Source organism: Anopheles coluzzii, chromosome 3, assembly GCF_943734685.1.
Source record: "Anopheles coluzzii chromosome 3, AcolN3, whole genome shotgun sequence".
NCBI lineage: Eukaryota > Metazoa > Arthropoda > Insecta > Diptera > Culicidae > Anopheles > Anopheles coluzzii.
This window is the reverse complement of record NC_064671.1, coordinates 25,280,695-25,308,666: the sequence shown is the minus strand read 5'-3', so window position 1 is coordinate 25,308,666 and position 27,972 is coordinate 25,280,695. Positions and strand designations below refer to the sequence as shown.

The 27,972-nt window shown below is 49.1% G+C and overlaps 7 protein-coding genes across 10 annotated transcripts; 4 read left to right on the top strand and 3 right to left on the bottom strand.

The window, feature by feature from the left end:
• The first annotated feature begins 21 nt into the window (after positions 1 to 21).
• Positions 22 to 2,196, top strand: LOC120957481 (2',5'-phosphodiesterase 12). The gene is made up of 2 exons (XM_040379701.2): positions 22 to 1,307; positions 1,387 to 2,196. The coding sequence occupies exons 1-2, from the start codon at positions 100 to 102 to the stop codon at positions 2,057 to 2,059; spliced, it is 1,881 nt and encodes a 626-aa protein (XP_040235635.2). The 5' UTR covers positions 22 to 99; the 3' UTR covers positions 2,060 to 2,196.
• Positions 2,197 to 3,051: 855 nt separating this feature from the next.
• Positions 3,052 to 3,786, top strand: LOC120957486 (28S ribosomal protein S14, mitochondrial). The gene is made up of 2 exons (XM_040379708.2): positions 3,052 to 3,212; positions 3,283 to 3,786. Exons 1-2 carry the CDS (start codon positions 3,150 to 3,152, stop codon positions 3,604 to 3,606), a joined length of 387 nt encoding a protein of 128 aa, XP_040235642.1. The 5' UTR covers positions 3,052 to 3,149; the 3' UTR covers positions 3,607 to 3,786.
• A 195-nt stretch (positions 3,787 to 3,981) lies between these two features.
• LOC120957479 (carnitine O-acetyltransferase-like) lies at positions 3,982 to 6,674 on the top strand. The gene has a single exon (XM_040379700.2). The coding sequence runs from the start codon at positions 4,499 to 4,501 to the stop codon at positions 6,446 to 6,448; it is 1,950 nt and encodes a 649-aa protein (XP_040235634.2). The 5' UTR covers positions 3,982 to 4,498; the 3' UTR covers positions 6,449 to 6,674.
• A 106-nt stretch (positions 6,675 to 6,780) lies between these two features.
• Positions 6,781 to 11,864, bottom strand: LOC120957484 (ATP-dependent RNA helicase WM6). The gene is made up of 7 exons (XM_040379706.2): positions 11,754 to 11,864; positions 11,118 to 11,346; positions 10,474 to 10,878; positions 10,122 to 10,240; positions 8,053 to 8,184; positions 7,548 to 7,950; positions 6,781 to 7,458 (listed from the first exon to the last, which is right to left on the bottom strand). Exons 2-7 carry the CDS (start codon positions 11,314 to 11,316, stop codon positions 7,445 to 7,447), a joined length of 1,272 nt encoding a protein of 423 aa, XP_040235640.1. The 5' UTR covers positions 11,317 to 11,346; positions 11,754 to 11,864; the 3' UTR covers positions 6,781 to 7,444.
• Positions 11,865 to 12,730: 866 nt separating this feature from the next.
• LOC120959804 (E3 ubiquitin-protein ligase Su(dx)) lies at positions 12,731 to 22,945 on the top strand. Of its 4 annotated transcripts, XM_049609710.1 has the most exons (7): positions 12,731 to 13,186; positions 14,512 to 15,207; positions 15,990 to 16,223; positions 16,314 to 16,783; positions 17,286 to 19,318; positions 19,396 to 19,594; positions 19,690 to 22,945. In XM_049609710.1, the coding sequence occupies exons 3-7, from the start codon at positions 16,187 to 16,189 to the stop codon at positions 19,957 to 19,959; spliced, it is 3,009 nt and encodes a 1,002-aa protein (XP_049465667.1). In that variant the 5' UTR covers positions 12,731 to 13,186; positions 14,512 to 15,207; positions 15,990 to 16,186; the 3' UTR covers positions 19,960 to 22,945. The 4 variants fall into 4 exon arrangements, with proteins under 4 accessions (XP_049465667.1, XP_040239392.2, XP_040239391.2 ...); XM_040383458.2 differs by lacking the exon at positions 14,512 to 15,207 and having other exon boundaries at positions 17,289 to 19,318; XM_040383457.2 differs by lacking the exon at positions 14,512 to 15,207.
• On the bottom strand, positions 21,547 to 26,757 carry LOC120959809 (uncharacterized). Its single transcript, XM_040383464.2, has 5 exons — positions 25,743 to 26,757; positions 25,242 to 25,429; positions 25,044 to 25,161; positions 24,638 to 24,980; positions 21,547 to 24,571 (listed from the first exon to the last, which is right to left on the bottom strand). Exons 1-5 carry the CDS (start codon positions 25,802 to 25,804, stop codon positions 24,299 to 24,301), a joined length of 984 nt encoding a protein of 327 aa, XP_040239398.2. The 5' UTR covers positions 25,805 to 26,757; the 3' UTR covers positions 21,547 to 24,298.
• Positions 26,758 to 27,035: 278 nt separating this feature from the next.
• Positions 27,036 to 27,841, bottom strand: LOC120959812 (probable NADH dehydrogenase [ubiquinone] iron-sulfur protein 6, mitochondrial). Its single transcript, XM_040383467.2, has 3 exons — positions 27,613 to 27,841; positions 27,295 to 27,474; positions 27,036 to 27,216 (listed from the first exon to the last, which is right to left on the bottom strand). The coding sequence occupies exons 1-3, from the start codon at positions 27,739 to 27,741 to the stop codon at positions 27,148 to 27,150; spliced, it is 378 nt and encodes a 125-aa protein (XP_040239401.2). The 5' UTR covers positions 27,742 to 27,841; the 3' UTR covers positions 27,036 to 27,147.
• Between the last annotated feature and the right edge of the window lie 131 nt (positions 27,842 to 27,972).

The window sequence follows — 27,972 nt, the reverse complement described above, 5'->3', positions numbered from 1 at the left end:
GTCTGAAAACAAACCTGTCATGTAGTCGCACCTCGTGTCCCGTGCGTCCGGCGTTTCATCCGATCGATCGTGCAGCAGCAGTTCCTTCACCCTGGCTCAATGTTGAGTTCGGCACGTCTGTACGGTAGGATACGATTGAAAACAACCCTCCCGCTGCGTTCGCCGTATCCCTGCACAGGATATACCCACCGGCACGGTTCGAACTTTGTCCCGAAGCAACGCTTTGCGATGAGGACCGCCTACTTCAAACAGCTGCCGGGCGAGGAGCAGTGTCAGATCAGCTTTCACCTGGTGCTGGACCGGTACAAGATCGACAAAGTGTTCAACTTCAACCGCAACCTGACGGAGCAGATCGACAGCAGCCTGGACCGTATCCGGGTGAACGTGGAGAAAGAGTTCCAGAAGAAAAACAAGCGGAAAAAGGCGAAAAAGGCACCCGCCGGACAAGCGACCGAAGATGGCGGCGCAGAGGAACCGCCGGTGGAAGGATCTGCGGAACCGGTACTGGTGGTCGTGTCCCTCGGCACGGCGGAGGAACGGCTTACCAACATGACCATCGCCGAGATGCTCGCCAAGCTAACGACCCACCCGAACGTGCAGCTTACCGTGATGGATGCGGACTTTCAAATTTCCTACAACAGCCCGGAGGTGCATGCGGTCAAACTGCCCACCTCGATACTGGCCGATTTCTACGTCTCACCGTCCCGGCTGGAGCTACACTTTGCCACACCGGAGTGCAGTGCGTACTGCTGGTCGCGGGGCCGCATGCCCGAGTCGGGCAATGCGCAGCAGATCGAATGGGAGCCGGTCGGGTCGGAGCTGTCCTATCTGGTGCAGAAGGGTGACGTGGGGCTGCACCTGAAGTTTAGCTGCACACCGACGGATGAGGCGGGCCGTACGGGACCGCTGACGGAAATCATTTCGCCCCAGCCAGTACAGGCCGGCCCGGGTCTGTGTCCGTTCGAAGTGCGGCATCTGTTCACGCAGCAGAAGCTGCGCGATGGGCAGTTCCGGGTGGTGTCGTACAACATACTGGCCGATCTGTACACGGACAGCGAGTACAGCCGGACGGTGCTGTTCGGCTACACCGCACCGTACGCGCTCGAGATCGACTACCGGAAGCAGCTGTTCGTGAAGGAGATACTGGGCTACCGGGCGGACCTCATCTGTCTGCAGGAGGTCGACACGAAGGTGTTCAGCCTGGATTTGGTGCCGATTTTCAGCCGCAAAAACCTTGCCGGCCACTATCAAGCGAAGGGCAAGGTGGCGGAGGGACTGGCAACGTTTTACGATTTGAACAAGTTCGAGTAAGTAACAGTAAAGAGATGCACTGTTGCTCAGCACACCACGCTTGTTTTATGAATGTCGTTTGTTCGTTTGTTACAGACTGCTTGAAAAGGATGGCGTTATTTTAAGCGAAATTTTGGAACGCTATCCCCAGCTGTGGGACAGGATACGGGACAACCAACCGTTGGTGGAGCGGATAGCGAACCGTTCCACTGCACTGCAGCTTACCCTGCTACGGAGCAAGCATGACCCCCGGAAGCATCTACTCGTCGCCAACACGCACCTGTACTTCGCGCCGGACGCGGACCACGTGCGCTTGCTGCAGATGGGATATGCAATGCAGTACGTATGCGAGCAGCACGAGCGCATCCGGCAGCAGTACGAACTATCGGAAGTGAGCGATTTGGCGCTCGTGTTTTGTGGTGACTTTAATTCCACGCCGGAATGTGGCATCTACCAGCTTATGACGCAGCAGACCGTCGGGCCGGATGTTCCCGATTGGGTCAGCAACGTGGACGAAGCGGTGAAGGGTGTTTCGCTTTCGCAACCGTTCCAGATGGGATCGGCCTGCGGGTGTCCGGAGTACACTAACTACACGGTCGGGTTTAAGGCGTGCATCGATTACATCTTTTTCATGCGCGGCGCACTGAATGTGAATGACGTGATTCCGATGCCCAGCGAGGAGGAACTGTCGCTGTATCAGGCGATTCCGTCGCTCGTCTTTCCATCGGATCATATTGCGCTGGTCGCTAACTTTGAGTGGGCGAAGTAAGGGTGCCGGACCAGCAATCCCCGGTGGCAGGATGTTGTTCTTTTCATTGGCTTTGTTCGGTTGTTAGGATAGGTGGAGCAGTGCAGAAGGAAAAAGTCACCGTTAATAGAATAAAATGTCTATGTGATTGTGTATAACATGATTTTCTTAAGCCAGGTAACTTTTGTTAAGGAACTTACATTTACATACATGAATCTATTCGCCAAATTCAGTCTTTTTCCTGAAGCTTCCTCTTTGTCGTTCATAGTAAATTATTAGCAATACTGTGTTCGTTTTCCATCATAACCGACAGAATATCCGACGAATCGTGCACATGATTCACATCGAGCACGTTGTGTTCACGGTAAAACAGCTCCACCGGTAACGTTTCCAGCGAACCGTAATTGAGCGTCACGATACAATTGCACGTGCCCTTCTGTTTGATCGAAATCGTACGCACCGTATCGGCCAACAGGGACAGTACCAGGAAGCGCTGAAATTCTTGCCTCGACTGGCCATCGTTCGGGTTCGGCGTTACTAGCAAATCAAACGATTCGACTATGATCAATCCCGGTATGCAGTTGGTCCAGCGTTGCAGATCGAGCAACCGCTTCATCGTCGCATCGATCGTCTGCACGTAGATGAAGGTGATCATTTTGAACAGATCGCTAAACTGCTCGCGTATGCTGGCCGCCACCCGTTCCAGGGGCTTTCGGGTGAAGAACAGTATCCGGTAGCCGGTGTGCGTGTACTTGATGGCGGTATCGAACAGGATGTCCTGCAGGTGGTCCGCTTTGTCCGGCTGTCCACGAATCAGCAGCATCGACCGGCGCAGCGCATGCTCCATTGGAAGATCCATGTTTATTTGCCGTGTATTGGAAGAGATTCTAAAAAATCAGGAAATTAAAATTATATTTATTGACGCAAAACTAATGCCGCACCAGCGCACGGCCTGCTTCGAAACGGTAATGTTCGCCTTGGTCGTAGCTTGACGTTTCTGCGAAAAGGGACAGTTGACAGCTGTTTGTTGTGCCCGCGCGGGCCTTACGTAAACACACCCCAAAAAACAACACCAGCCGGTGCAAAACGAGGTGCTCGCGACCAGTTCACAATGTCGGTGGTGGGTTTTGTATCCCGATTTGTAACGTGTGGCCAAAATTTGGCCGGCTATCGGGTAAGCAAAACGATTACCAAACGCAGTACGATATCAAGCTAGACGCTAACGGTAACACATTTCCACGCAGCTCCAGCAAGTACGCAACAAATGGGCCGACTGGCGTATGATCAAGGACCACAAACGTCGCCAGTGCGTGGTGCAGCATGCCGACGCCCGGCTGCGCGTTAACTCACTGCGGAAGAACACGATCCTGCCGGTGGAACTGCGGGAAATTGCCAGCAAAGAGATTGAGGCGTTTCCGCGCGACTCCTCGCTGGTGCGGGTACGCGAACGGTGCGCAGTAACGTCACGCTCACGCGGTATCGTGCACCGGTGGCGCGTTAGCCGTATCGTTTGGCGTCATCTGGCCGACTACAACAAACTGTCCGGCGTTCAGCGAGCCATGTGGTAGCTGCTGCCTCTACTGTCTGGAAGGATTGGGCGGTGTTAGCAATAATGATATGCAGCGGAAGAGACGGAGGAAATGTAGCAATTACAAGAGTTTTGCCAGATCTGAGAGGATCTGGGATCTTCACATAACAATATAGTTTCTGTTTGAATCAGAAATCCTCTCGATTTTGGTACAATTTAATTTTATTTTAAATATTTCATTTATATTCTTTAAATATCACATCCAGGAATTGTCCTCCATTAATGGAACCATTTTTTTTATTTGAAGTTTAGTTTTAATATTTTTTAACGATGCAATTGTTGTTCAAAACCCTCCCCCATTGTTTCGTACGTAATTAGGCCTACACATATGCATGTGCTATAAATATGTGCTTGTGTTGGTTTCAGACATTACCGCACAGATGACAGAACGTATCATTTTATCAGCTGCCGTATTCTTCTCTCCGTGGTATTAGCAGTCGTTCCTCCAAAGGGGTGCTACTTCGTATAACAACCCCTCACAACATCAGCGTATTTACTTTCACTTTCTGGAGCCGAACGATTCCAACAACAAAACCGGAGCAACAAGGAACTAGTTTCGCTGCCGTTCACCCACCCCCGTTCGCTGCCGAAAACGGGTTGGCCCAGTGGAAACAGTGGAACGTATTGTGTGCCCCCATTATACGCTCGCGTTGCTTACGTGGAGCAACGGGTTGTGTGTTCTGCGTGCGACGGGCAAGGCTCCAAAAAATTGCCCAGTAATTGTGTGGCTTCAGCCGAATCGGAACCTTTTTTTGCGGTTCTACCAGTTCCGTGTCTTTAGTTTGCCCTTGGCGGCAGAAGTGCACGCAGGTCAGCGGGTTCAAACCCTTTTCTCCTAGGTCCAAAGTTCAACCGTTGCCTCCTCCAGCCAAATGAACATGACTCGCTTGATTCAATCGCGAACCATAGCTTCACCACTCGGGAGAGTTTTAACGGCCGCCAGTGCATCATCTCCAGCGGCAAACGCATCAGGCAAAATGTGTCCAACGTCCCAGCAAAACTACGCAACTGCTGCTGCCGGCGGGGCAGGACCGCTAGCGCTACAGCGCCAACCCGTCCCGAAGCTGGCCGACACGATGCAGAAGCTGGTAAGATCAATTGAACCGCACGTCGATGGGGATACGCTGGCTGGCACTAAGCGGGCAGTGGAGAAGTTTACCGTCCCTGGCGGGATCGGCCAGAAGCTCCAGAGTCTGCTGGAACAGCGCGCGGCCGAGAAGGACAACTGGCTTGCCGATTGGTGGCTGCGCTGTGCGTACATGGAGTACCGCGATCCGGTCATCGTGTACTCCAGCCCTGGGCTCGTGTTTCCCCGGGCCAGCTACAAAACGCTCGACGAGCAGTTGCAGTACGCGGCCAAGATGGTTTCCGCCGCCCTGGCCTACAAGATGCTGATCGACGGCGGTAAGATCAAGCCGGAAATGATGGGTAAGGTGCCGCTGGATATGTCGCAGTACGAGAAGATTTTCGGCACCTGTCGCATTCCGGGGAAGGAGCGTGATTCGGTACAGTACAATCCACGCTCTCGGCATATTGTGGTTGCGTGCAACAATCACTACTATCGGCTGCCGGTCTTCACTGCCGCTGGTGGGATCGTAAGCGAGCGGCAAATCCTTGCCGAACTGAAGAAGATCGCCGCGAAGGAAGGGAATAGTCGGGCCGCTCCGCTCGGTATCCTCACGGCCAACCATCGGGACAGTTGGGCGCAGGCGTACGAAACGCTGATGGCCGACGCGACCAACCGAGCGTCGGTGGAATCCATCCAGCAGGCGCTTTTCGTGCTTTCGATCGATCGCGAGCTGCCGCAGAAGCAGGGCACCGATCACATCGTAACGGCAAGCGATCTGCTGATCCATGGCGGCGGTTCGGCTGCCAACGGTGGCAATCGATGGTACGACAAAACGATCCAGCTCGTTGTAGCACCGAACGGTATCAACGGGCTGACGTACGAACACTCTCCGGCCGAGGGACAACCGATCGCCGTGATGACGGACTTTCTGCTCGAGTACATCGGCAGCGGCAAGTGCCTCAATACGATGGATCAAGCCGAGCTGAGCGCGGGCGCGGTAAAGCTGGACTTTAACGTTACGCCGGCGGTACGGTCGGAAATCGACCAGGCCGCTGGGTTCGTGGACAAGCTGGCGGCCGACATACAGATGGACTATCTGCACTTTACCGACTACGGCAAGGGCTTCATCAAAACGCAGCGCATGAGCCCGGACAGCTACATCCAGATGGCGATCCAGTACGCGTTCTATCGGCTGCATCACGTCCCGGGGGCACACTACGAGTCGGCCCAGAACCGGATGTACCTGCACGGCCGCACCGAGACGATCCGCTCCTGCTCGGTGGAATCGGTTGCGTTCGCGCGCGCCATGCTCGAGCCAAAGCGGGACGGGCGCTCCAAGCTGGAAGCGATGAAGGCTGCCATCAACGCCCACAAAGCGTACGTTTCGATGGCCATCCAGGGGTACGGAGTGGATCGGCATCTGCTCGGACTGAAGTTGACGGCGAAGGAGAACGGGCTGGCCCTGCCGGACCTGTACGCCGATCAGGGATTGCAGAAGAGTGCGCACATGCGCCTGTCCACCAGTCAGGTCGCGTCGCGGTACGACGCGTTCATGTGCTACGGACCGTTGACGCAGGACGGTTACGGATGCTGCTACAACCCGAAGGAAGACGACATGTGGTTCGGTGTGTCGGCGTTCCGGTCGAACAAGGACACGGATCTGGCACGGTTCCGCGTCAGCCTGCAGGAGGCGCTGCGTGAAATGTACGAAGTGTTGGTCGTGTTCGGTGAGAAGCCTAAGGGCAAGCTGTAAGGAGGAAGGGAGAAGCACGCACGATTCTACGCACGAACTCCCAGTGATTTTGTTTCTGTTAAACTAGTGGCCTTTTGCATAGAGATTTACTTTTGGATGTTGTTTTCGTATTACTTAGCAGGTAAATTTTGTATTCTGTTTTGTCTGTATCTCACAGCACCTTGGCAATAAAAAGCTGACTGATTTTAAAATAAATAATTAAAAACCGGTGATGGGTTTTCTACTACTCCTGACGTTACATCCTTTTGATAATTTGGTGAGAGAGCCTAATCCGAACCCACACGCATCACTGCTTTCTTTCAAACGACTCACAAAATAACCTCATCAAAGTGTTTTGGTGTTTCCTCACACTAAATACATTGTTATTATTTTTATTTGTTTTGTTTCTCTCAAAATTACATAGAATTATCAAGCCTTACTAAAAAGTAGTTTTACCAACTGCTATTATCCTAGAGTGCTATTGAACATCAATAGAGTTGTGAAAGTCGGTCCCGCCCGATTGCACGGGACTTTTCCTTTGCTAGGTGGCCAAATAAACACAGCTAGAGTGTGTAGCAGTACATAAAAAAACATAAGAAGTTCTTTTCCACTTTGAAAAAATGTCCAAACGCCCATACACGATTGGGTGTAACTCATGCAATACTTTGTGATTTGTGTAGTGCGGGCAAATGAACGGAATTAGTGTCTCGTTGAGCCTGTATATTGTTGTTGTTATTGTTGTGAGCTTTTGCTACCAGTTTACTTAAAAAAATCTTTGCCAATAGGTAAATTAATCAATCTTCTTACAAAAGTTATTCATAGTTATTAGTAGCATTTAAGGAATAGTTTTTAAAATGCCAGAAAATTTCAAACTGCTAGCAAAGCGCCGGATGGCACCCGCAACGCAGCAATGGTTAGTTAAAGTATCGTTTAATTTACGTTGCACTACTATACGATGGGATAACGCGCTCGCGCCCACCACACACATTGTGGCAGGGGGCTTATTTTTCCCTCGGTTTATCGTCCTTCAACTATAAAAAAAGAAAGCAAACAATAATGTTACAATATCCATACCTTAAAGGAGTACTTCAACACCAAACTGGGTCGTTAAACTACTTACTGTACGAGGAGAGATCGATTTCGTCCGGCAGCTCGTTGATATTCACATCGAATCGGTCCTGCACATCGTTCAGAATCTTCGCGTCCGCCTCGTCCGAGATGAAGGTAATGGCCAGACCCTTGGTACCGAAACGGCCGGCACGGGCCACCCGATGCAGGTAGGTGTCGGAGTCTTCCGGCATATCGTAGTTGAACACAATGTTCACACGCTCGATATCCATACCGCGGCCGAACAGGTTCGTCGCGACCAGGATGCGCTTCTGGAAATCCTTGAACTGCTGGTACCGCGACAAGCGCTCCTCCTGCACCATGCCCCGGTGGATACCGATGGCGGGGAAGTTCTGCTCGGTCAGCAGCTGCGCCAGCGCCATGCAACGTTGCACAGATTTCACGAAGATTACAACCTATGAAGGCAGAGCAGCGTAAAGCATGACATGATGGTTACAATCAGTTACAGAGAAGGTAATAGGGTGTTATCATGGAAGAAAAAAAGGAAGTTAACATACCTGGTTAAATTCCAACACATCGAGCAGCTCGAAGAGCTTCTTGTTCTTTTCATTTTCCTTCAGCTTCACATAGTGCTGCTGTAAACCGTGCAGAGTTAGTTTGGTTTCATCGTCAACATACACTTCCATGGGCTGAAGGTGATTTCATAAACCGGCCACATATGAAACGAAAGGAGGAAATAAAAAGGAAAAAAAAAGGATGCAACTAAATTAGACCAACTGGCTTCCTTCCATTGTGTTCATCGATTATCCATCGAAAAATTTGCTAATTTTCCTGCTCGCGCGCTAACTACTACTGAATTCGATTGTGACAAAGACGCGATATGGAATGTTAAACGTTACTGTTACACAGGATCTTGTAACGAGCGTGAGGACAATTATACGATTTGGAATAAATTTATAAAAAGTTGAGTCCATCGAAAGACTTGATATGAAACGCAATCACGGGAATTTTACGAATTTAAAACCAAATCATACTACAACTTATTCAAGTTACTGATAGACGGTAAAGTGTCAGTCATAGAACCTCTCCAAAACAGAACCAATAATCATTATCGCATTAAAAGACGAATGAAGTTAGCACACATATCGTGGGGAAAGTTTGGCCAAAAACAAACACGAGCTGAAAAACATTGGCTGGTTGTGCTTGGCAGGGGACACGCTTTTTTCTATTCGGCCTTGCTCCCTCTTTCGCTTCTCGGTAGGATGACGATTACCCAAAAGGAATAACATGGCAAAAATACAGTTCTCCCCACCAGCGCTCTATTGCTCGCGGAAGGTCCTGTAATTTCTGCTCCTGAAACGATAGTAACGGCTTATGCGGTTGTTAGCATTTATCTACGGTTATAACTACATACGGCTCCTTCGCTGCGACTCGGTTGGATGCTTCGGTAGATGCAACAGCAACAGAGAGAACGATCGGATCTATTTGCCAAACGGTTCGTCGCACCACGGGCACACGGGGGAGGGCAGGCGACTCTCTCGACAGACATCATTCGCTTCGTTCCGATTGCGGGTGCGCGTCCCACGAACAGCACGCACGCACATGTGGCTTGAATTGATATTTTCTTCTTTTTTTTCAATGCAACTCTAGGTGCATATTCTGTTGCGGCGCTGCGACCTCTTTTGTAGGGGATTTTTTTTATCGGACAGTTGCATTTTGGTACATTAATGCAACTTTGTGAATGCGAAGCGGACGGGCAACGAAATCCATTGGGAAAGAGGTTCTCGCATTTGTTGATCTGTTCACGACGGAAGTATTGTACGACGACGGACAGAAGACCGCGAATGCAAGGTGTGAACGATTTCGACGGTATTTAAACACAGAACGTGTTTGATTACGTTTGCTCGGGTAGTTGGGATTTACAGAAATACTAGATCGTTTTGTATTATCGAGGTTGGTAGTGGTTTACGGGTTTGGTTGCATTTTAAACACCATTGCATAGAGACCGTCGAAGTAGGCACACGTTTCTAGGTGGCCAACGTTGAAGCAGCTTTCTTCAACGTTTACCGAGCAAAACAGCTCCGCATCCCTTACCGTTTGTTTCGCTTCCTTCTCAATCGGTTGCTCCGACGCTTCATATTTCTCGAAGAATTCCCTTGCCCCATGGCACAGCAGGGACGGAGTCGAACATTTGAGAAGGAACAGCGAGCGCTTTGGTGTAGGTGGCTACATCCATCCAAAGCACGGCTGCTAGTTCATGGGCTTCACGCGAACAGCTCTCGGAGGAGTGATTTTATGCTTTTTTTACACGGGTTGGCATTTCTAGCTTTTAGGTTGCCGCGATCGGCCAGACATGGTGAATCGATTTAGTGTTTTGGTACGATTTAACAAGGCACTGCGCGTCCGACGATGACGACGGCATCGACACAGCAGCAGCAACACCAGCGACGATGGTGGAGTACGTACTGGCCAACCACAGCGTACTGGAATGACAACTTTTCGGCAAACTTTTCCCATCGACACAGTAACTTTCCTTTCGCCTATTGACATTACGAGTAGCAGTAGTAGTAGTAGTGGTAGAGGTAGATGAGGAAGTAGAAGTAGTAGAACTAGTGGTGGTATTTACATCTTGCATGAACTTTTTGCACACTGGGCGAATTTCTTTGCTCAGCGTGGCGGAGAACATCATCACTTGCTTTCCGTGGGGTGTGTTACGGAAAATCTCCTGGACGTCGCGCCGCATATCTGTGTTTAAAGAAAAGAACGGAAAAAGTTAGGTTATAAAGCTGTTCAAATAAGATTTGCTGTAGCTAATCTGAGGTTCGTTTTGATTGGTTCAGTGCGTGATAAAACAAAATCGATCACTGTCGTGACTCAGTTGTCCCTATCTACTAAATAGTAATCAAATCATCATGTAAACCCTTTCCCCCCATTCCCCTAGCAACGAACACACAGTTCAATCCCAAGTGGCAACTTACCCAACTGTTCGAGCATTTTGTCGCACTCGTCGAGAATGAAATGTTTCAAGTTCTTCAGGTTCAGCTTCTTGTTGCGGATGAGCGCCAGCACGCGGCCCGGTGTTCCGACGATGATGTGCGGGGTCGTCGTTTTCAGCACTTCCTCATCCTTCTGGATCGGCAGCCCGCCGAAGAACACGGCCACCTTGATGGTGGGCATGTACTTGCAGAACCGCTCGTACTCCTTGCTGATCTGGAAAGCGAGCTCGCGCGTGTGGCACATGACCAGCACGTACGGCACGTTCTCGGTCGGCTCCAGTTGCTGCAGCGTGGCAAGCACAAACACGGCCGTCTTTCCCATACCGGACTTGGCCTGGCACAGAATGTCCATACCAAGCACCGCCTGCGGGATACATTCGTGTTGTACTGCAAAGGGGAAAAACAAACAAAGGCAAAACCGAACATTTTATTAATGCTGCGTTCATATATAGGAATCATATTTAATTTCTAAAAAATGCGCTTTAATTCTTTCATCAGATAAATGAACACAAATCGATCACTTCGTTAGATCAGATGTCCCTATCTACTAAAATATTGTGAAAGTCTCATCATGTGAAAGAACAAGGAAAAAAAAAAGAATGTCCAAACATCGCTTGACAACTCACCTTCGGAGGGATGCTCGAAACCACAGTCGACAATGGCGCGCAGAATTTCAGGCTTCAGCAGAAAATCACGGAAACCGGAGCTGTGAATCGATACGTAAGTACCCTTCACGTCCTTCTTCGGCTGTTCCGTGGTCTCCGCCACCACCTGCTCAGTCTGGTCCTCCTCCTCATAATCTAAAAGATCCTCGTTATCTGCCATTCTGAATGTGAGTTTTGTACTGCCGGAGAGCTGTGGAAAAAAGGCAGAATAAAAAGAAGAAGCGTGAATATTTGTGACCTTGTACGCGAAACAATGGAAATTTGGCTTCGATGCAGAAATATGCATCGAAAATATCGACACAACTTTTATCGCGCTATTCACAAACCACTCATCAATTATCGCCACACCAAGGAATGGCTACATTTTTACATCCGCCAATTTCTCGCGGCTAAAGCCGGCGGTAGCGTTAGTTTCCGCCATTTTGAAACGCGTGGATTCATTTCATCACACGGCGTAGAAACTTTAATCCACAATTTTTCGCACACCACCGTACACAATCCATCGAACACATATTGCAAAACATACTCCCCACAGTAATCTTTCGTTTTTCGATAAGTATTTCTTGAATTTCGATCAATTATCAGCTAAATTCTTACCTAAAGTAGGGAAACACGGTAGACACGCTTCGAATGCTGGCAGAATGGAGCGGAAAGCGAAGCGAACACACCAGCGCTGAACAGGATGGAGCAGACGGTTGTCAAACTTCGGCAATCTTCGGGCGAAAACCCCGCAAGTACTGAACTCGAGGGTGTGTAAACGCATTGACCGTTAGGCAAAAACCGGTTTTCACGAGTTCGCCAACCGTCCAAATCGGTACGAATTTCCCTCGCAGGCGAGCGTTTTTGAAAGTCGTTGTGAGGGATTTTCAGGGCTCAAGAGGCCGCCAAAAAGCTCGCGCTGGTGTGTGATTGTGTTGGTGAACAAAATTAAATGGTCACAAAAAAACCTCCAAAACCCCCACGGGGTCTTACATTTCATGTGTGTGCCATGTTAACATTAGCGCTTTGCCGTCTCATTTGCTCATACATGTTTTGCTTTCGCATAAGCTGATCCGGTAGTGACTTTTTATTAACTGTCTTCATGCATGATCAACATGCCCAACTCCATGTATTTAATGAAATTAATATGTGATTTTTTAATGAGCAACATACGTTCGAGATTTCTTTCCGTACCAAGATTCCGGAATGTTTTTCCCATGTTATTCTGCTATTCTTCTTGTTTAACTCAGAGAACACGCAACACGGAACAAAATTGCGCATATGAAATTGAATCAGCCACCAAGTTTGTTTATGTGTTTTCACGCGTCCATATGCGCGAATGGGATAGCATGACACAACGAGCGAGAACATAGATGCGCGTAAATTGTCACCAACACAACGAAAGGCATTGGCAGACAAAGGTGTACGAAACGTTCATAGTGAAGTGGCAGAGGGGAACACAAAAGTTCGCTTTGAAACGAGCACTGTAGGCAAGTAAAGGAAGGGTAGAGAAAATGAGCGAGATGCAGCGACATTCGAACGTCAAAAACCCTCGCCATGTTGTACGGGTACTTGGCAAGATGGATGTAATTTGACGTTCTGCGAATTGGTTCATCGGAGTGTGATCTTTATTAGCATTCGCATTCGCTGTGAAAAAGGGTTCCCATTGGTCACACACAGGCAGCAAACATTCCGATTGAACTATTCTTAAGTTGCTAATTGTCCGTGCTGCGATTGTGTGCCAACTGTGCAAAGGTCGTAAACAAAGGCCCGAAAGCAAAGGTAAACGGAGCGAGCCAAAGCCGTAGTCGGAGCAGCGGAACAAAATCACTTACCATCAGTGAAAACGAAACGACATAGTTTACGGAAAACCTCCGCGCTGACTGCACTGGTTACGTACCGCCACACAACGGTGAAACGTCCTTCGTCTGGTGTTAGCATCGAGCCAGCAATAGCAGCAGCTAGTTGGAAAAAGCATCATGTGAAATCATCCCGTGTGTCTCCGCACCGAAAGGCTGACCACTTCAAAACACGACGGGTTTTACAAGCAGGTGTGTTTTGTTTTAGTTGCGTTTAGGGGGAAGGAGTGCGAAAAAAATGCTCATCCCACCACTGCCACCCGTGATTCACCACAGAGCACGGTCTGGCCGTGTGCAAAAGTTTAGAAAGGTGAAAAAGACAGTTTTCTGATTAGATTCTTATAGGCGCTAAGTGAGGGCAACTAGTTCGGTACGCTTGTTTCGATTATCCAATGAAGCAATGGTTTGAAAGTTAAAGAAAAGGGCATTTGCAGTGTTTGGTGTAATTAAAATCATTCTACAACATTCCTAAATGCGTGTCCCTGTGACCAGTTTGCCAAGAAGACGAAATATTTGTTGCTTCTCCATCGGTAAGCGCGTAAACCATCGGGCAAAGCTGATAATTTCATCAATGGTGCAAATGATAATGATAATGAAATGGTAAAAAGGGTCTTCCACAGAGCTATGCGTGTGACTGTATAAGTGTATGCTATGTTTTTGTGTGTGAGTGTATTATGAAAACGGCAATCAAAATATGTGTACGATAATGCAACCCGCAGGGAAGATGATTCAGCCCCATTACCTATAAGAGCCCATTGCCCCTCATCCGTGTTGATAATTTGTGTGCGGAAAGGGGTGTTGCTATTTCGTCACCCGTTAGTGTGTAGTGTCACGGTAAGCGCAGTGGTGGTGGGGGAAGGTTAGAGAAAGTGCACTGGCAGGCCCAGACACAACACACCAACCAGCAGTGAGTGTATCCCCGCAGTATCATCGGGGCTTATGTAAGTCATAAGCACTGGCCCCGTCTTAATATTAGATCCCGCAACACCGTCCATCCATCCACCTACCCTTCATCGTAGGGGATGATTTATCGTAGAAAATTGCACGTCCAAAGTGTGTGTACCGTGGGCTGAATGCTGTTCGCGCACTGGTCCAACCTCAGCAGACTGGCCGGGTTAGCAACAGCTATGGCAACCGTACGAGACCGAACCTGCATCCAAGCACGGTGTACACCTTAATTGTTGATACGAAAGGGACGATTGTTTGCCGTCGCATAACGAAGATGTCCTCCGTTTTGCATCGAGTTAAAGCAGTTAACATTGATTGACCATTTTCGCCGCGAATGCAAACAAAATCGTTCGGACCCGAGGCAGGAAATCGACACCGCAGGCGTACACCAAGCGCCAAATGAAATAGCGCGACAGCGCAAAAATGGAATCGAAGCATGCGAAACAATTGTAAGACACCCATGGAACGAACACGGCGGCGGCGGTGGGCATAGCAATATGATTTGATTACAATAGTGGTCGGCTGTTTTTCGTCGGTGTTTCATGTATTTCTTCTTGCTTGTTTTGTAGGGGCGAGAGAGGGCCATATTCGGTGAAAGTCGACGCAATAAAAGGCGCAAACGTGGGTGCGTGGGCAGTGCGGAATGGTGCACACACATCTATATTTTCGTGCAGCAGAACAAACGGTGAAAGTGGCCCGGTGTACCGAAATTCAACTCCAAATTCACATAATTGGCCGGTGTGCCGTACGGGGAAAAACAGAAACTGAAACTACATCCACCACCCGCACGCGCTCCCGCGCTGGCCAGCAGCGATAAGAGAAACTGGTTGGGCCAAAAGGAAAATGAATTTCCAATTCTACATGCTGCCCGTCCAGCAATTTCACATTTTTCTTTCAACGCTTTGAATCATTTTAAATGATGCGAAAGACGCGCCGAGACAAATGTACAAGATAAAACTCCTCGTTATCACCTCAGTCTCTTGTCCGAGCGCAAGACGGGAAGTACCAAAACAATAAGCTGGCAAAGGCAAAGTACCGACGAGCACAGCACCCTTCTTCTGCTGATAACAGCAGAGGAGGGTCTCGAGGGGGTTTGAATAGTCGTCGGTTCGCGATTCTGATAACAACGCTGAGTCGGTGGTTCTGGTGGATACGGGGTAATAAGCTGCTGCCCGTGGACCACTTTGCCACTCGGCCTCGGGACTGTTGCAGTGATCATACGTGCGATACGTGCCTTTTAGCTGCTGCGAACGGAAATTGTTGTGGTAATTGTTTTTGTAGGAAAAAAAAACGAAAATTGACTAGGCAATGGATTAGCTCTACCGTTGCGAAAAGCGTTTAAAACTTACACAGAGAAGGAAGCTTCTTGGCGAAGAAGCATTTCAGCTTTTCAGCGCGATAAACAATCATCCACGCTCTCTGTCAGTGGCTTATCAGAGCGACGATTCATTGCATCACACACAAGTGTTGTTTAAAAAAGGACTATTTACACACTTGGGCTGGAGAGGATTTATACGTGAAATGGTTCGTTGTGTCGGTATCGTAATGAATCAGCTTTATTGTGATGTTTTCTGTTTTGTGGGAATTTCACAAACTGCGCATGATGTTGAGTTTATTTTCCATTTAAAATTATAAAAAAAAACATCAGTGGATGTTCTGAGTAGGAAACTAGAGTGATCATGTGAGGGTATTTGTATATTCAAGGTGTTCCGCTGAAGAAAACACATGCAACGACCGTATAGAAAATACTTAAGTATCATACTAGGCCATGCACCATTATTATACTCCGTAGAAAGGGAAATGATTTGTCTAGATTACACCACAAAGGCTACGGGACAGGCCACATACTAATAGTAAGGTGCCGCGGCTTTTCTTTCCCTTATTGGTCAATGGAATAGGAAAAGCGGAAAACACGTGGCTTGCGTGCGTGTATGGTACCACACGCAACCAAGCGCTCCCCACATTTTATGGTCCTTCGCGGCGGGTGGTTGTCGCCAAGAATTCCGTGTCTAAATTTCCCCCCCAATTTCCGGCCCACTCGTTTCAGGACCGTCGGGAAAAACCCATCGCGCAGGAAATCGCTGTCTGCGGCAACGCGTAATCGCCTCCATTTGCTGTAGCGCGTTCTAGAACGAAGGCGTAGATTGTTTGATCCGTCGGCCCAGATAGAGAAAGCGGAATACGAAGAGGTGGTCGTAAGTTTCTTCCAGGCACACCCCATCCCAAACATACCCCGGCCGGCAGATGGACGACGGTACCATCCATCAGCTGATTGTGATAAGTACGTTTCTCCCCACCTTCCGGGCGCTTTGAGTGGAGTTGTTATTAATTTGTTCTTCTATTTGCCTGTTTCGCACATTCCAACCCACAGTCGAGCACGCCACCTTCCGGAGCAATGGCTTCCTGAAGCCCAACCCGTACGTCGAGTTTTCGATCGATGGCAAAACTTCACGCAAGACAGATATCATCAAAAACACCAACACACCGAAATGGAACGAGCGGTTCACGAGCATCGTGTCGCCCGGCTCGGTGCTGCACTTTCGCGTCCTCGACCATTCGAGCTTCCGCAAGGATTCACTGCTCGGCCAGCAGACGGTTGAGCTGGCGGGCATTCTGCGACACTACAACGGTGTGCTCGAACTGCTCGAACTCAACATGGACCTGCTGATCGATGGGACGGGCTCGTCCAAAACGAGCGAACCGCGCCAACCGGTCAAAGCGGGCGAGCTGGTGGTCGTGCTCGATGGTTTGAAGATCGATATGCGCCATTTGGGTGCGGGTGCGGGTGCAATGCGCGGCAATGAAACCGGTACCGGCAGCGGAATGGTCCACGTAAATGGGGTAAGTGACCTTGTGGCGTGCATTTGGTACCATCTAATGCGCAATGTGAAATGTAATGGGGTAATCAGCCGCTGTGTTTGTTTGTGTCCGGTGCCGGTCAGATGCGCGTAGTTTACATAAAGTAAGCAATGGAATGGAGTAACTATTTTTTTTAATATTCAATTTATCTATTTGCCATCTGCAGTGAATGCAAATTTCTAACAACAAATATTGATCCACCACCGTTGGTGGGATCATTTCTTAATAAGTGTTTTAAATTATTCAGCTATAAAATTATCTTATTTGCCACGCGTTTGGAAAATCATGCCACGTTGCGTTGGATAACACTGTACGCAAACACACGGCGCTGGTCTCGCTGGTTTACTTTATTGATTTTCCTTCGCTGACGCGTTGCTATCGATTGGTACTTTCCTAACGCGTGTTTCTTTTTCGCTCTTCTTTCCCTCATTTTTCCCACCGGGGGGCAACCTTGCACATGTTGCCTTCGGGTTGCGTTCGTTAGCAGCTGTCGGGCGGTCCTAGCGATTTGGCGCCGAACGGTGTGCACTATCACACGCTACGGAGCAGCATACTGAACGGCGGCATTCGGGCGCGAATGCGTTTGCGAGGCACCGGAGGTGGCAGCACATCGCAACAGCTGCAGCCGGCGACATCATCCACCGGTGGCATGATGAATCATGCACTAGTACCGTCATCCTCGTCCTCATCGGCGGCCCTGCAGCACCATCAGTCGCAACACTCGCCCGCTTCCCACGCTAGCCAAAGCACGAGCAACAATAACGCCACGTCCACGGCCTCCGATTGTGTGTCGTCGTCGTTAAACGAGTTTAGTATAGCGGGCGGATCGTACGGCACCATGGGCAACGGTAACATGACGGCCGGTTCCTCCCCGAACGGTGGCGGCGGTGGAGGCAGCTCGTCGGGCGCCTCCTCGTCGACGGGCGCTATCCGACGGAGTGGCATCAACTGGGATCAGCAGAACGTTTCGCCGGTGGCCTCGTCCGCGGGATACCACGCTCGACTCGGTCCAGTGTATTCGAACTCGTCGCAGGAAGGCCTGATCAACGGTGTATCGGGTGGGGGACACACAAACACGGCCATGTTGCCGGTCGCAGGTGGAAGTCCTGGCGGTGCAAATAATGGAGATGGTGGTTCCGCCATACCGATGCCGATGGGCGGAAGCTTAACCGATCAGCAGCTTATACTGCAGCATCAGCAACAGCAGCAGCAAAATCCCATCGACGACGAACCGCTACCGGCCGGGTGGGAGATGCGGGTGGACAAGTTCGGCCGGCGCTACTACGTCGATCACAACACGCGCTCGACGTATTGGGAGAAGCCGCAGCCGCTACCGGCTGGCTGGGAGCAGCGGCGCGATCCCCGCGGCCGCGTGTACTACGTGGATCATAACACGCGCACCACCACCTGGCAGCGGCCGAACAGCGAGCGGCTGATGCACTTCCAGCACTGGCAGGGCCAGCGGCAACACATCATCTCGCAGGGCAATCAGCGGTTCCTCTATCCCCAGCACGCCCAGCAGTCGAACTCGATCTCGGTGGCGCACGAAGAGGACGATGGGCTGGGACCGCTGCCGGACGGATGGGAAAAGCGCGTCCAGCCGGACAATCGGGTGTACTTTGTGAACCATAAAAACCGCACCACCCAGTGGGAAGACCCGCGGACGCAGGGCCAGGAGGTGAGCATGCTGGCGGAGGGTCCACTACCGCCCGGCTGGGAGATTCGCTACACCGCCAACGGGGAGCGGTTCTTCGTGGATCACAACAATCGTAAAACGACGTTTGAGGATCCGCGGCCCGGCGCACCGAAGGGCGCCAAGGGTGTATACGGTGTACCGAAGGCGTACGAGCGCTCCTTCCGCTGGAAGCTGAGCCAGTTCCGGTATCTGTGTCAGAGCAATGCGCTCGCGTCCCACATCAAAATAACGCTCACGCGGCAAACGCTGTTCGAGGACTCATACCATCAGATCATGCGGCTGCCGGCGTACGAGCTGAGGCGCCGGCTGTACATTATCTTCCGCGGCGAGGAGGGGCTCGACTACGGCGGTGTATCGCGCGAGTGGTTCTTCCTGCTGTCGCACGAAGTGCTCAACCCAATGTACTGCCTGTTTGAGTACGCGAACAAGAACAACTACAGCTTGCAGATCAATCCGGCCAGCTACGTGAATCCGGACCACCTGCAGTACTTCAAGTTCATTGGGCGGTTCATCGCGATGGCACTGTACCATGGGCGGTTCATCTATTCCGGCTTCACGATGCCGTTCTACAAGCGTATGCTGAACAAGAAGCTAACGACCAAAGACATCGAAACGATCGATCCGGAGTTTTACAACTCGCTCATCTGGGTGCGGGACAACAACATCGACGAGTGCGGGCTGGAGCTGTGGTTCAGCGTCGATTTCGAGGTGCTGGGACAGATCATCCATCACGAGCTGAAGGATAACGGTGACAAGGAGCGCGTGACGGAGGAGAACAAGGAAGAGTACATCTCGCTCATGACCGAGTGGCGAATGACGAGGTAAGTAAAGGGGGTTTTTAGGATTGAGGCTTGGAAGTGGCCCATTAACATTTATGTTTCATTTTCCTTTCCCGCAGGGGTATCGAGGAGCAGACCAAAACCTTCCTGGATGGGTTTAACGAGGTGGTGCCGCTCGAATGGTTAAAGTATTTTGATGAGCGCGAGCTGGAGCTAATGCTGTGCGGCATGCAGGAGATCGATGTGGACGACTGGCAGCGCAATTCCATCTATCGGCATTACAATCGCAACAGCAAACAGGTCGTTTGGTTCTGGCAGGTAAGTGTCACGGAGATTAGCCCACTGTTGGTCGGCAAGGTCTGTGTAAAGCAACATTCTTATTCAACGTATGTTTTGTATTTTTCCACTTGCAGTTTGTGCGGGAAACGGACAACGAAAAGCGGGCCCGCCTGTTGCAGTTCGTTACCGGCACCTGCCGCGTACCGGTCGGCGGGTTCGCCGAGCTGATGGGCTCGAACGGGCCGCAGCGCTTCTGCATCGAGAAGGTGGGCAAGGACACGTGGCTGCCCCGATCGCACACGTGCTTCAATCGGTTAGATCTACCACCGTACAAGAGCTACGATCAGCTGGTAGAGAAGCTAAACTATGCGATCGAAGAGACTGAAGGTTTCGGGCAGGAGTAAGGTACAGGTACTACAGGCAGGTAAAATCTGGCGAAGAAGGGTGAGGAGGAGGAGGAGGATAAACGGTATATATAAACAAACAAATGTGATCATTTTATGGGAAATAGTAGTGGTTCTTAGAAAATGGGGGGTTAATCTGAAACGGGGAACGGGAGAAGATCGGGTCGGAGATATGGATTGGGTTAGTTGTAAAGTGTAAGTGGCAAGTTTCTGTACCTAGATATTGTATATGAGAGTGTGTGGTTTTCTTTGTTTTGCGAGCAAAGAAACAGTGCAGGATGTGTTTTGGATGCGCGGCAGGAACACGTTTTAAAAGCTTTTGTACGTAGCACATCCGTAGCGGCACGACGGAAAAGGAATTGGGGCTGTAGTATAAAACTATAACGAAACTGTGGCCGCCTCTTTGTGCTTGTGTAAATAATGTTCGAGAACGAGAAGCAATATTTTCTATCGCGCACGTACCCCGGCTAAAGCTACAAATGTGTTGCTTGTTTTGCCTTGTTGCCTGTACTCTTTGTTCTGTATATTAACAGAAGGTATTTTGTTTGTTTGTTTGTTCGTTTTGTTTTATGGATTTCTATTTAGTTTGCAAATGAAAGTGAACGTATATGATTAATGGACTATTTTGTTGAGACAGAGAGTGCGTGTGTCGACGGGTATGGTGTGACGCGTGAGGTGTAAAAGAATATGGCCAAATAGCAGCTGACGTTATCCGTATGCAAAATTTAAACAGATTGTTCAGTTGATGCAAATTATTTTCTTTCTTTTTTGAGTTTTATTTCGAAACCTGATTGAGAAGTCGATGAATAAGGACACATTTCTCATGGTGAGGCCACCCGGTATGATACCGCTTGTCCTATTGCTGGCTGTAGCGTGCTCCGGGAGTAGTTAACAGCGTACATCATGCTGGTCGTTTGCTACTAATGACGTACGGTTGTTTTAATTTAAAAAGGAAAGATGGTTCATACTAACAACAATTCAGCTTGGACGCAATATGGTGCTGAGGGACCGATGATACAGTAAACGCCAGCTGTGACCCGGCTGAGCACATGACGCTCGATGCGTGCTACATTCCCCATAGATGGTTTTGCATTGCAACGTGTGGTGGTACGCAGCACACCAATCGCAATGGAAACGTAAAAACTGTAGTTTTTAGTGTAATATTGTACTGTGTAAAAAGTTAGACAAATGCACGCGGGGGGCGCTAGAGCTCGCGAAGAAAGGTTATAGATTGTTTTAAACAATGACGATAAAGAAATAATAATAAATATATAAATATATATATAAATGATGGAAACACACTATTTAAGTATATCGTGGGCACATACTGGGCTTAATTTAGGAGATTAATAAAACAAGAAAAGATACAGTTTAAGTAAACAGAAAGCGCGAAACCGGCGCAGAGAACAAACGAAACAAGGTATAATACTAGAGAATATCAATAAAAAAAAAACAAGTAAAATATCAAGATTGAAGCAGCAAGAACTAAGATTGAACCCCATTAAACTCTCTTTGCCCACAGAAACACAACAAAAGCTAACAACACATCTTTGTTGCAGCGCGTTGGTGAACTACTAATACCGTTTGGGACCTTTTGTTAAGAAAAGCCATTATGTGAGTCGCAGTTCGGCTGTATCTTGTTTTGAGGTGCTTTGGGTTTGGGAATGACTAGAAGAAATCCCTTTTTATACGCGATCTATCGGTATCTTAGGTTGTGGCGTAAAGCGTTCTTTCTTGGAGCAAATCCGAAAAAAGATACAATCCGGGAGAAATTAATTTGCAAAATCGTAATAGGGAAATACGATTCCAAGCAGCTTTTTCAAGCGAGAAAATACTGCACTGTACAATAAGAATAATTATATTCATAATAGTAACAATACTGTAGTGTCTGCAAATGATGTTGATTTTGTCCGAGACAAGCAAAGAGTGCAAAAATAAAGATATCGATTGAAATGTAAAGGAAAGCTGTCGTGTGTCATCGTCTCAAAGCTGTGCTGTGGAAAGAAATAGTTTAAAAGGGAATAAAACTAACACCCCTTCCTGTTTTAGTGGGTCTGCATTGAAGAGTTTATTCTCTGCTGTAATACAACTACACTACACTACACACTTGCCGATGAAGATAAGATTTGGGATGTGAAGATTTGAAAGTGGTTGAAGTGGGCAATATATAATGCCACGGTGTAGCTATTGCTATTGTTGGCTTGTTCTTAGAGGGGTTGGAAGAAGAAGTCATTCATATGTTTTGCTGCTCTCTTTTTAAGACGGGGACGGTAAGACCGCATTGAAATGCTGAATATTAACGGTACTTGTCGGCGGATATCTTGCGTATCTAAGAAATACAGTGTAAGATTGGTACTAAGATAGAGTATACCGTTTCAAGCAGTGAAACGAAACCATGGGAAAGTTATTCAAAAAGGAGAGACGTGTGTGTGTGTTGTATGATCGAGAGTATGATTTCTGGCGGATTTTGTATCATCATTTGGTATGCTCATTTTGGTGTGGGTTGTTGTTGTTTGTAGCTGCTGTATCCTTTCCCTGCTTCCCTGCGAAGCTTTCTTCGTTTACCTCTCTCCCTCTTTCTCTTTCTCTATGCTTCATCATTTCTCTCACCAAAGGATGTTATCGTACACTTGAAAGGGGTATATAAAAGTAAATGTCTTAAGTAGTGTAAAAAGTGTTGAATAAATTTTGAACCGAATATAGGGTTCAGTTTCGTTACAAAGACAAAACCAAGATACGCTTTCAAGGACGCTTTCCTTTTCCTTAAAAAATACACATTGCACACACACACACACAAACACGCACACAGACATTCCCTGCAATGGCCGAAATACTGGCCAATCTCTGTTCTCATCTCCCCTCCCGACCACAGGACATGGGCGCCATTATCCTTTTAGTATACCCTATTGCGTTTCATCTTCCTACGATCTTTCAAAAAGCTATTCCACCCTTCTTAAAACGTAAAAAAAACCTAAAACAAATAGGTGTCAATGTTTGTTTTGCTAAAAACAAAAAAATAAACTAACCTATCTAAAACGTTATTCGCAAATCGGTTCCATTCGGAACCCGGTACGTTATGGGGCAACAAGACCAAGAAGCCAGCCTTAAACGATCCTTTTTCGGAAGGATAGTTCGAAAGATAAGCAAAAATGTCCGGCACCCATAACGCACACAGCTCCCCACTGCCCTACCTCCCCGTGCTTCCTATTGTCCCTGTACTCTCTCTCTCCTTCTTCTTTACACACGTGCCTAATCCTATCCGATGGAATCCACGGTACGGCGAAGAGCGCGCTGTGTTCAGTCACCATCAGCTGCGGAACTTGCCGTACACCCTAACGAACTTAGCATAAGCGCGCATCACAATCACGCACGCGATAGTAGTACTAGTGGTAGTAGTAGTAATCGTAATAGTAGCAATAATAATCGTAAAGATAATAATAAAACTCACAATCGTACTAATCATAATCACAATCAACGCTTTACACTTATCCGCACCGTAGTAGCGCAGCATTACGCCCGGCTGGGTTGCCTTTTCGCCGCCGCTGTCGCCCGTTTGCCGCGGTGGTCGTCCACCGTCTGTGCTGCTACTCGGCGGTGTAAAATAATATCACAAACTCACAAACCGCTCGATTCCGGTCCTCCCGTTGCCATCCGAGACAGGTTGTGGTGGAGGTGTGTGGGGGAATGGCGCACCGAGGTGCGTTGGCAACAGCTTTCATAAAGCGATCGGTGCGGTGCAGCAGTGCGCCTGCCAGCATGCCCGCCCGCCGTTCGCAGTGGGTGCGGCGGCGGAGGCGACCGGAACGGGAAACGTAATACTAAAATTCCACCCACCGGTACTACCAGTACCAGTCTGCTGCTGGGCGCTGGGATGCCCCAATCGGTAGGGTTTGCTATTCCTTCGTGTAACACGCAGCGCGAGCAGCAAGCAAACGGCGAGGGAAGCAGAAGTAAGGTACAGCATCAGCATCAGCACGAGAGAGGATGGGGTGAGGATGCGGCTGGAAAGATCGTAGGAAGCGTGCGCACGATCGGCGCCGATCGTTCGCCGCTCACACCGATGGTACGGGAAGAGATGGGAGAAGAGATCAATGCAACAGTCGTCGGCACAATGTTGGGTCAGTCCGTGGGGACTACTGCTACGGGAACTAGTGCTAAGTCTATGGCAACGGTCGTTGCTATTAATGTTGCTACTACATTCAGAATTGGGATAAATGTACGATTCGCTGCTGCGGTTGCCGTTGCTACAACTGATGGCCGGCTCCGGCCAGTCGGTTTCTCCTGCGGTAGGCTCCCAGCAAAGCAGCGCATCGTTACGGTCGGTTTGCGACGCGTGAAGTCACCAGAGGTTCTTCGGCAGCACATAACCATTGTTGTTGAGGCCGAACTTGCCATCCAGTGCTAGCAGTGCTCCGGTCGGCAGCTCGGCGTCCCCACGCTGGTACCCTCCTCCGCCGCTACCGTTGGCGCTGCCGTTCCTCTTCATGCCACCAAAGGCCGCATCCTCATCGTACGTGGTGACCGTTTCCTTGCGGCCATCCTTCGTGGACAGTGTAACGGTTGTTTGGGTGTTGCCCTCGGAGTCGCGAACAGTACGACGCGTTTCGTACGACTGTGTGAACAAAAAGGGCGTTAGCAAAAGGGACATTCTCACAAAATAACACCGATAAATGCTTACCCCATCGGGACGGCGAATCGTCTGCGATATGATGCTTTGGCCGAACATGCGCGGTCCCTGGAATGCACCCTCAAACAATCCCCCCTCGGGGAAACGCTGCCCAAGTGCACCGTGGTTGCGTTTCATCGCCGGCTTCGAGACGGTACCGCCGGTCGGGTGGTTCCTCTGCTCGGTTATACCATGAATCAGATCCATCACCTTCTCCTCGTCCGTCGGCTTGCGGCGGGCGGCTGCGCTGGAAGCGCCAACCGTTTCGTTCCTCTCCATGCGCTTCTTCAGCATCAGTTCCTTCATGTCCGGTGTGATGCGCTGCAGCAGCGAATGCAGCTGATCGGCGTAGATCCTACCGCAGAAGGAAAGTTCAATATTAATCACTGTTAACAATCTCTTCGCCCATGCCACTCACTCTCCATCCAGATCGGTGTCTTGCGGTTTCATCTGCTTGCCAATGTCACGGATCGATTCTTCAAAGCCTGGCTTCAGGAAGTCTTGCTTCAAGTCATGATCGAACATCTTTACAGACTCTGGAATGAAAATGTAATTGAAGTAGGCGATGCTGGTAACATTTTTTTGCTTTTTCTGCCGCACTCTCTCTATCTCTTACCGTCGTACTCGTCGAGCGACTTCCACATCTCCTGCATCTGCTGCTCGAAGTACTTCTGCATCTCGATCGGGTTGGTGAAAATTTGCACACCGTAAATTTTGCGATTATCAAACAGCTCGTCGTCGCTGTCGTCCTCCTCCACCCAGATCGGCTTGCGGAACTCGTCCTTGAGCGTTGATTTCTTCTTCCTGTATGTGTGTGTGTGAGAGAGAGCGAGTGAGAGTGTAAATATTGTGAAGTAAGATAAAACAAGGAGGAATAGGAAAATGGGAAGAATCATTAAATGCATGGACAGGCGCATACACGACCCCGGGGCATGAAAAAACCAGGCAAGCGAGCAGGTGAATACACGAAGCCGGGAAAGGCAGGAAGAAGGAAGATTGCTCATGATGGTGGTGCCAGGGGAATGGAATGGAAATGGAATCGACAAAGTTGTTGTTTTGGAGCAGTGGTGAAGTGCAAAACACACACACACACCCACCCACAGCCAAATCCACCTACCTGTTATCGTCATCGTCGTCCTTCCGGCCGTCTAAGCCCATAAATTTTTTTAAAAGGTCCATCTTTACGACGCAAATTTTGATGCCTTTTAAAGGACACGGGGGTTCACAAACCTCTACCTCTCTACCTCTGCCACAGAGCAGCGGGGCAGGTTGGCAGGCAACAACAGCACAGTAGTAGGCGGTGGCGGATGGTTCGTTCGGCTCTCAGCTGATTTTATGCGCGTTTGTTGTGATGCGGAAAATCGCTACTCGATGCTCCTCGATTGGCCCGTTTTGCTTGATTTTACGCGAAGATTAGCTGGGCTCGGCTGTGTTGTATGGACGAATGATCACAGCAGCAAACACAAACACACCGACACACACACACACACACACACACACACACACACACACACAGTCGGCAGAGAAGGGGTAGCGTGTCTGATGCAAGGATCCGGGTGTTTTACCAAAAGTCACGTAGGAGGTCACCTTTCAGGCTTGCCGTCGTCACCTGATGTTTTGCGTATCGCACCGATGGCCCACCGTGGAATGTAGCGTTTTGTTTTGTTTGGGGATGGGATGAGGAAAAGCTAATTTTCCGTTTCTGCTGCTGTAACGAGTTTCACAACCACACGACGGTGGGACGCGAAGCGAAGATGAAACCGAAACGAAAAACCGCCCGTTGCCGTCGCCGAACCAACGTACCGTCGAAAAGGTACCAAAATATAATGCGAAGGAAGAATAGAGTTTTGGTGAACTAACTATATAACAATATATCGAAACGGGAAACGTTTGCTGTCGTTTGTTTTTCGTGTGTGTGCGTTTTTTTCACTCGATTGCTGCCGCTTGGATGGAAAGGTTCTAGAAAAGTTCGAAGGCCCGACTCGACTGATAGTGAAAATCTCCTATTCAACTGTCAAACCTGCACGGGGGTGTGTGTGCGTGTGTGTGTGTGTGCCTGTGATGCGCGTCGACAACGCAAGCGCTGCAGAGACCCTTCGCAAAGCAGCGTGTATGAGCGAGACAAATGCATAGCCGGTCGTTTGCGAGAGAGTGAAAGAGAGAGAGGTACATTTTAGCTGAAACAAACAAAATCGAGCTCGTCGGGGGCAGGTTTTTGATTTTTGCTGATTATTTTAATGAGATTTTAATTGTTCGGCATGGTCGAGAAAATGCCCGTTTGCAAACGTTATTGCCAATCATCCGAAAGTTGTTTAAACGGGCAAAAGATCAATTTTAAAATCTATAATCATCCAACATCGCAACAAAAAAAAATTAAGGTCAAGGGACAAAGTTTCGATAATGGATGTGATTTAGTTTTGTTTTTATATCCTCCGTTTATTTGACTAAAGGTTCAACGAAGCAGCATGACGGGCGTATTTGTGTTTGTTTTGTTTGATCACACAGCAAAAAAGCAAGCAGCTTCAGTGATGATGATCGATCTTCTCGAAACGCTGCCCACAGTATCCGCAGGCATGGGCACCGGGTTTGTCCTGAAAAGGGTGACAGTATTAAAGTGACTGCTATTTTCCGTCTCCCTCCCCCCTCGGGGTTTAATATAGAATCTTTACCAAATTGATGTACACTTTGGGATGGCCAAGGGCGGGATCGGTTCCACCGTCGCAGCACACGACGCGCTGCTCCGACTTGACGATTGGCAGCTCGTCGATCAGCTTAATGGCCCAGTTCGGGTTGACCACCTTGGTAGCGTTCACGAAACGGGCATTCCGATAGTCGTTCGCTTCGTAGAACTGAAATAGAAACATTAATGCGATAAATGGACATACGGAAATAACAACCTGGCCAGCTCCGAAAGGCATGGGATGGGACTTGCGTAATCGTGCCACTGGTTTGGCAGGCAGTCGAGGGAGACGGCTCTCTACACTTACCTGTCCCGTGTGTGTGATTTCGTCCTTAATGGTGGCGCACTGCGTAGCAAGCACCTGGGTGGTGATGGAGCGCGTGCTGACCACGTTCGCCAGTCGCCGGGCGGGCGAAAGAATCATCCGTGAGGCCATTCCGGCGTGTGATTTGTTTTTCCGCTGCTGAGTTGAGCTGTGTTGTTTTTATTTCGATCGTGCGACACCGACTTGCAGCGAAATTGGCAGCTGATCGGGGGTTGACAGCTGTGACAGCTACGCAGTGAATCTTGATTATTCGGGTGACGTTATAAAAATCTATCAACAAAATTGGAGAAATGTTTTATCCATTAAATAAGTGTACGAAATAATTTTTCAGAAAATCATGAA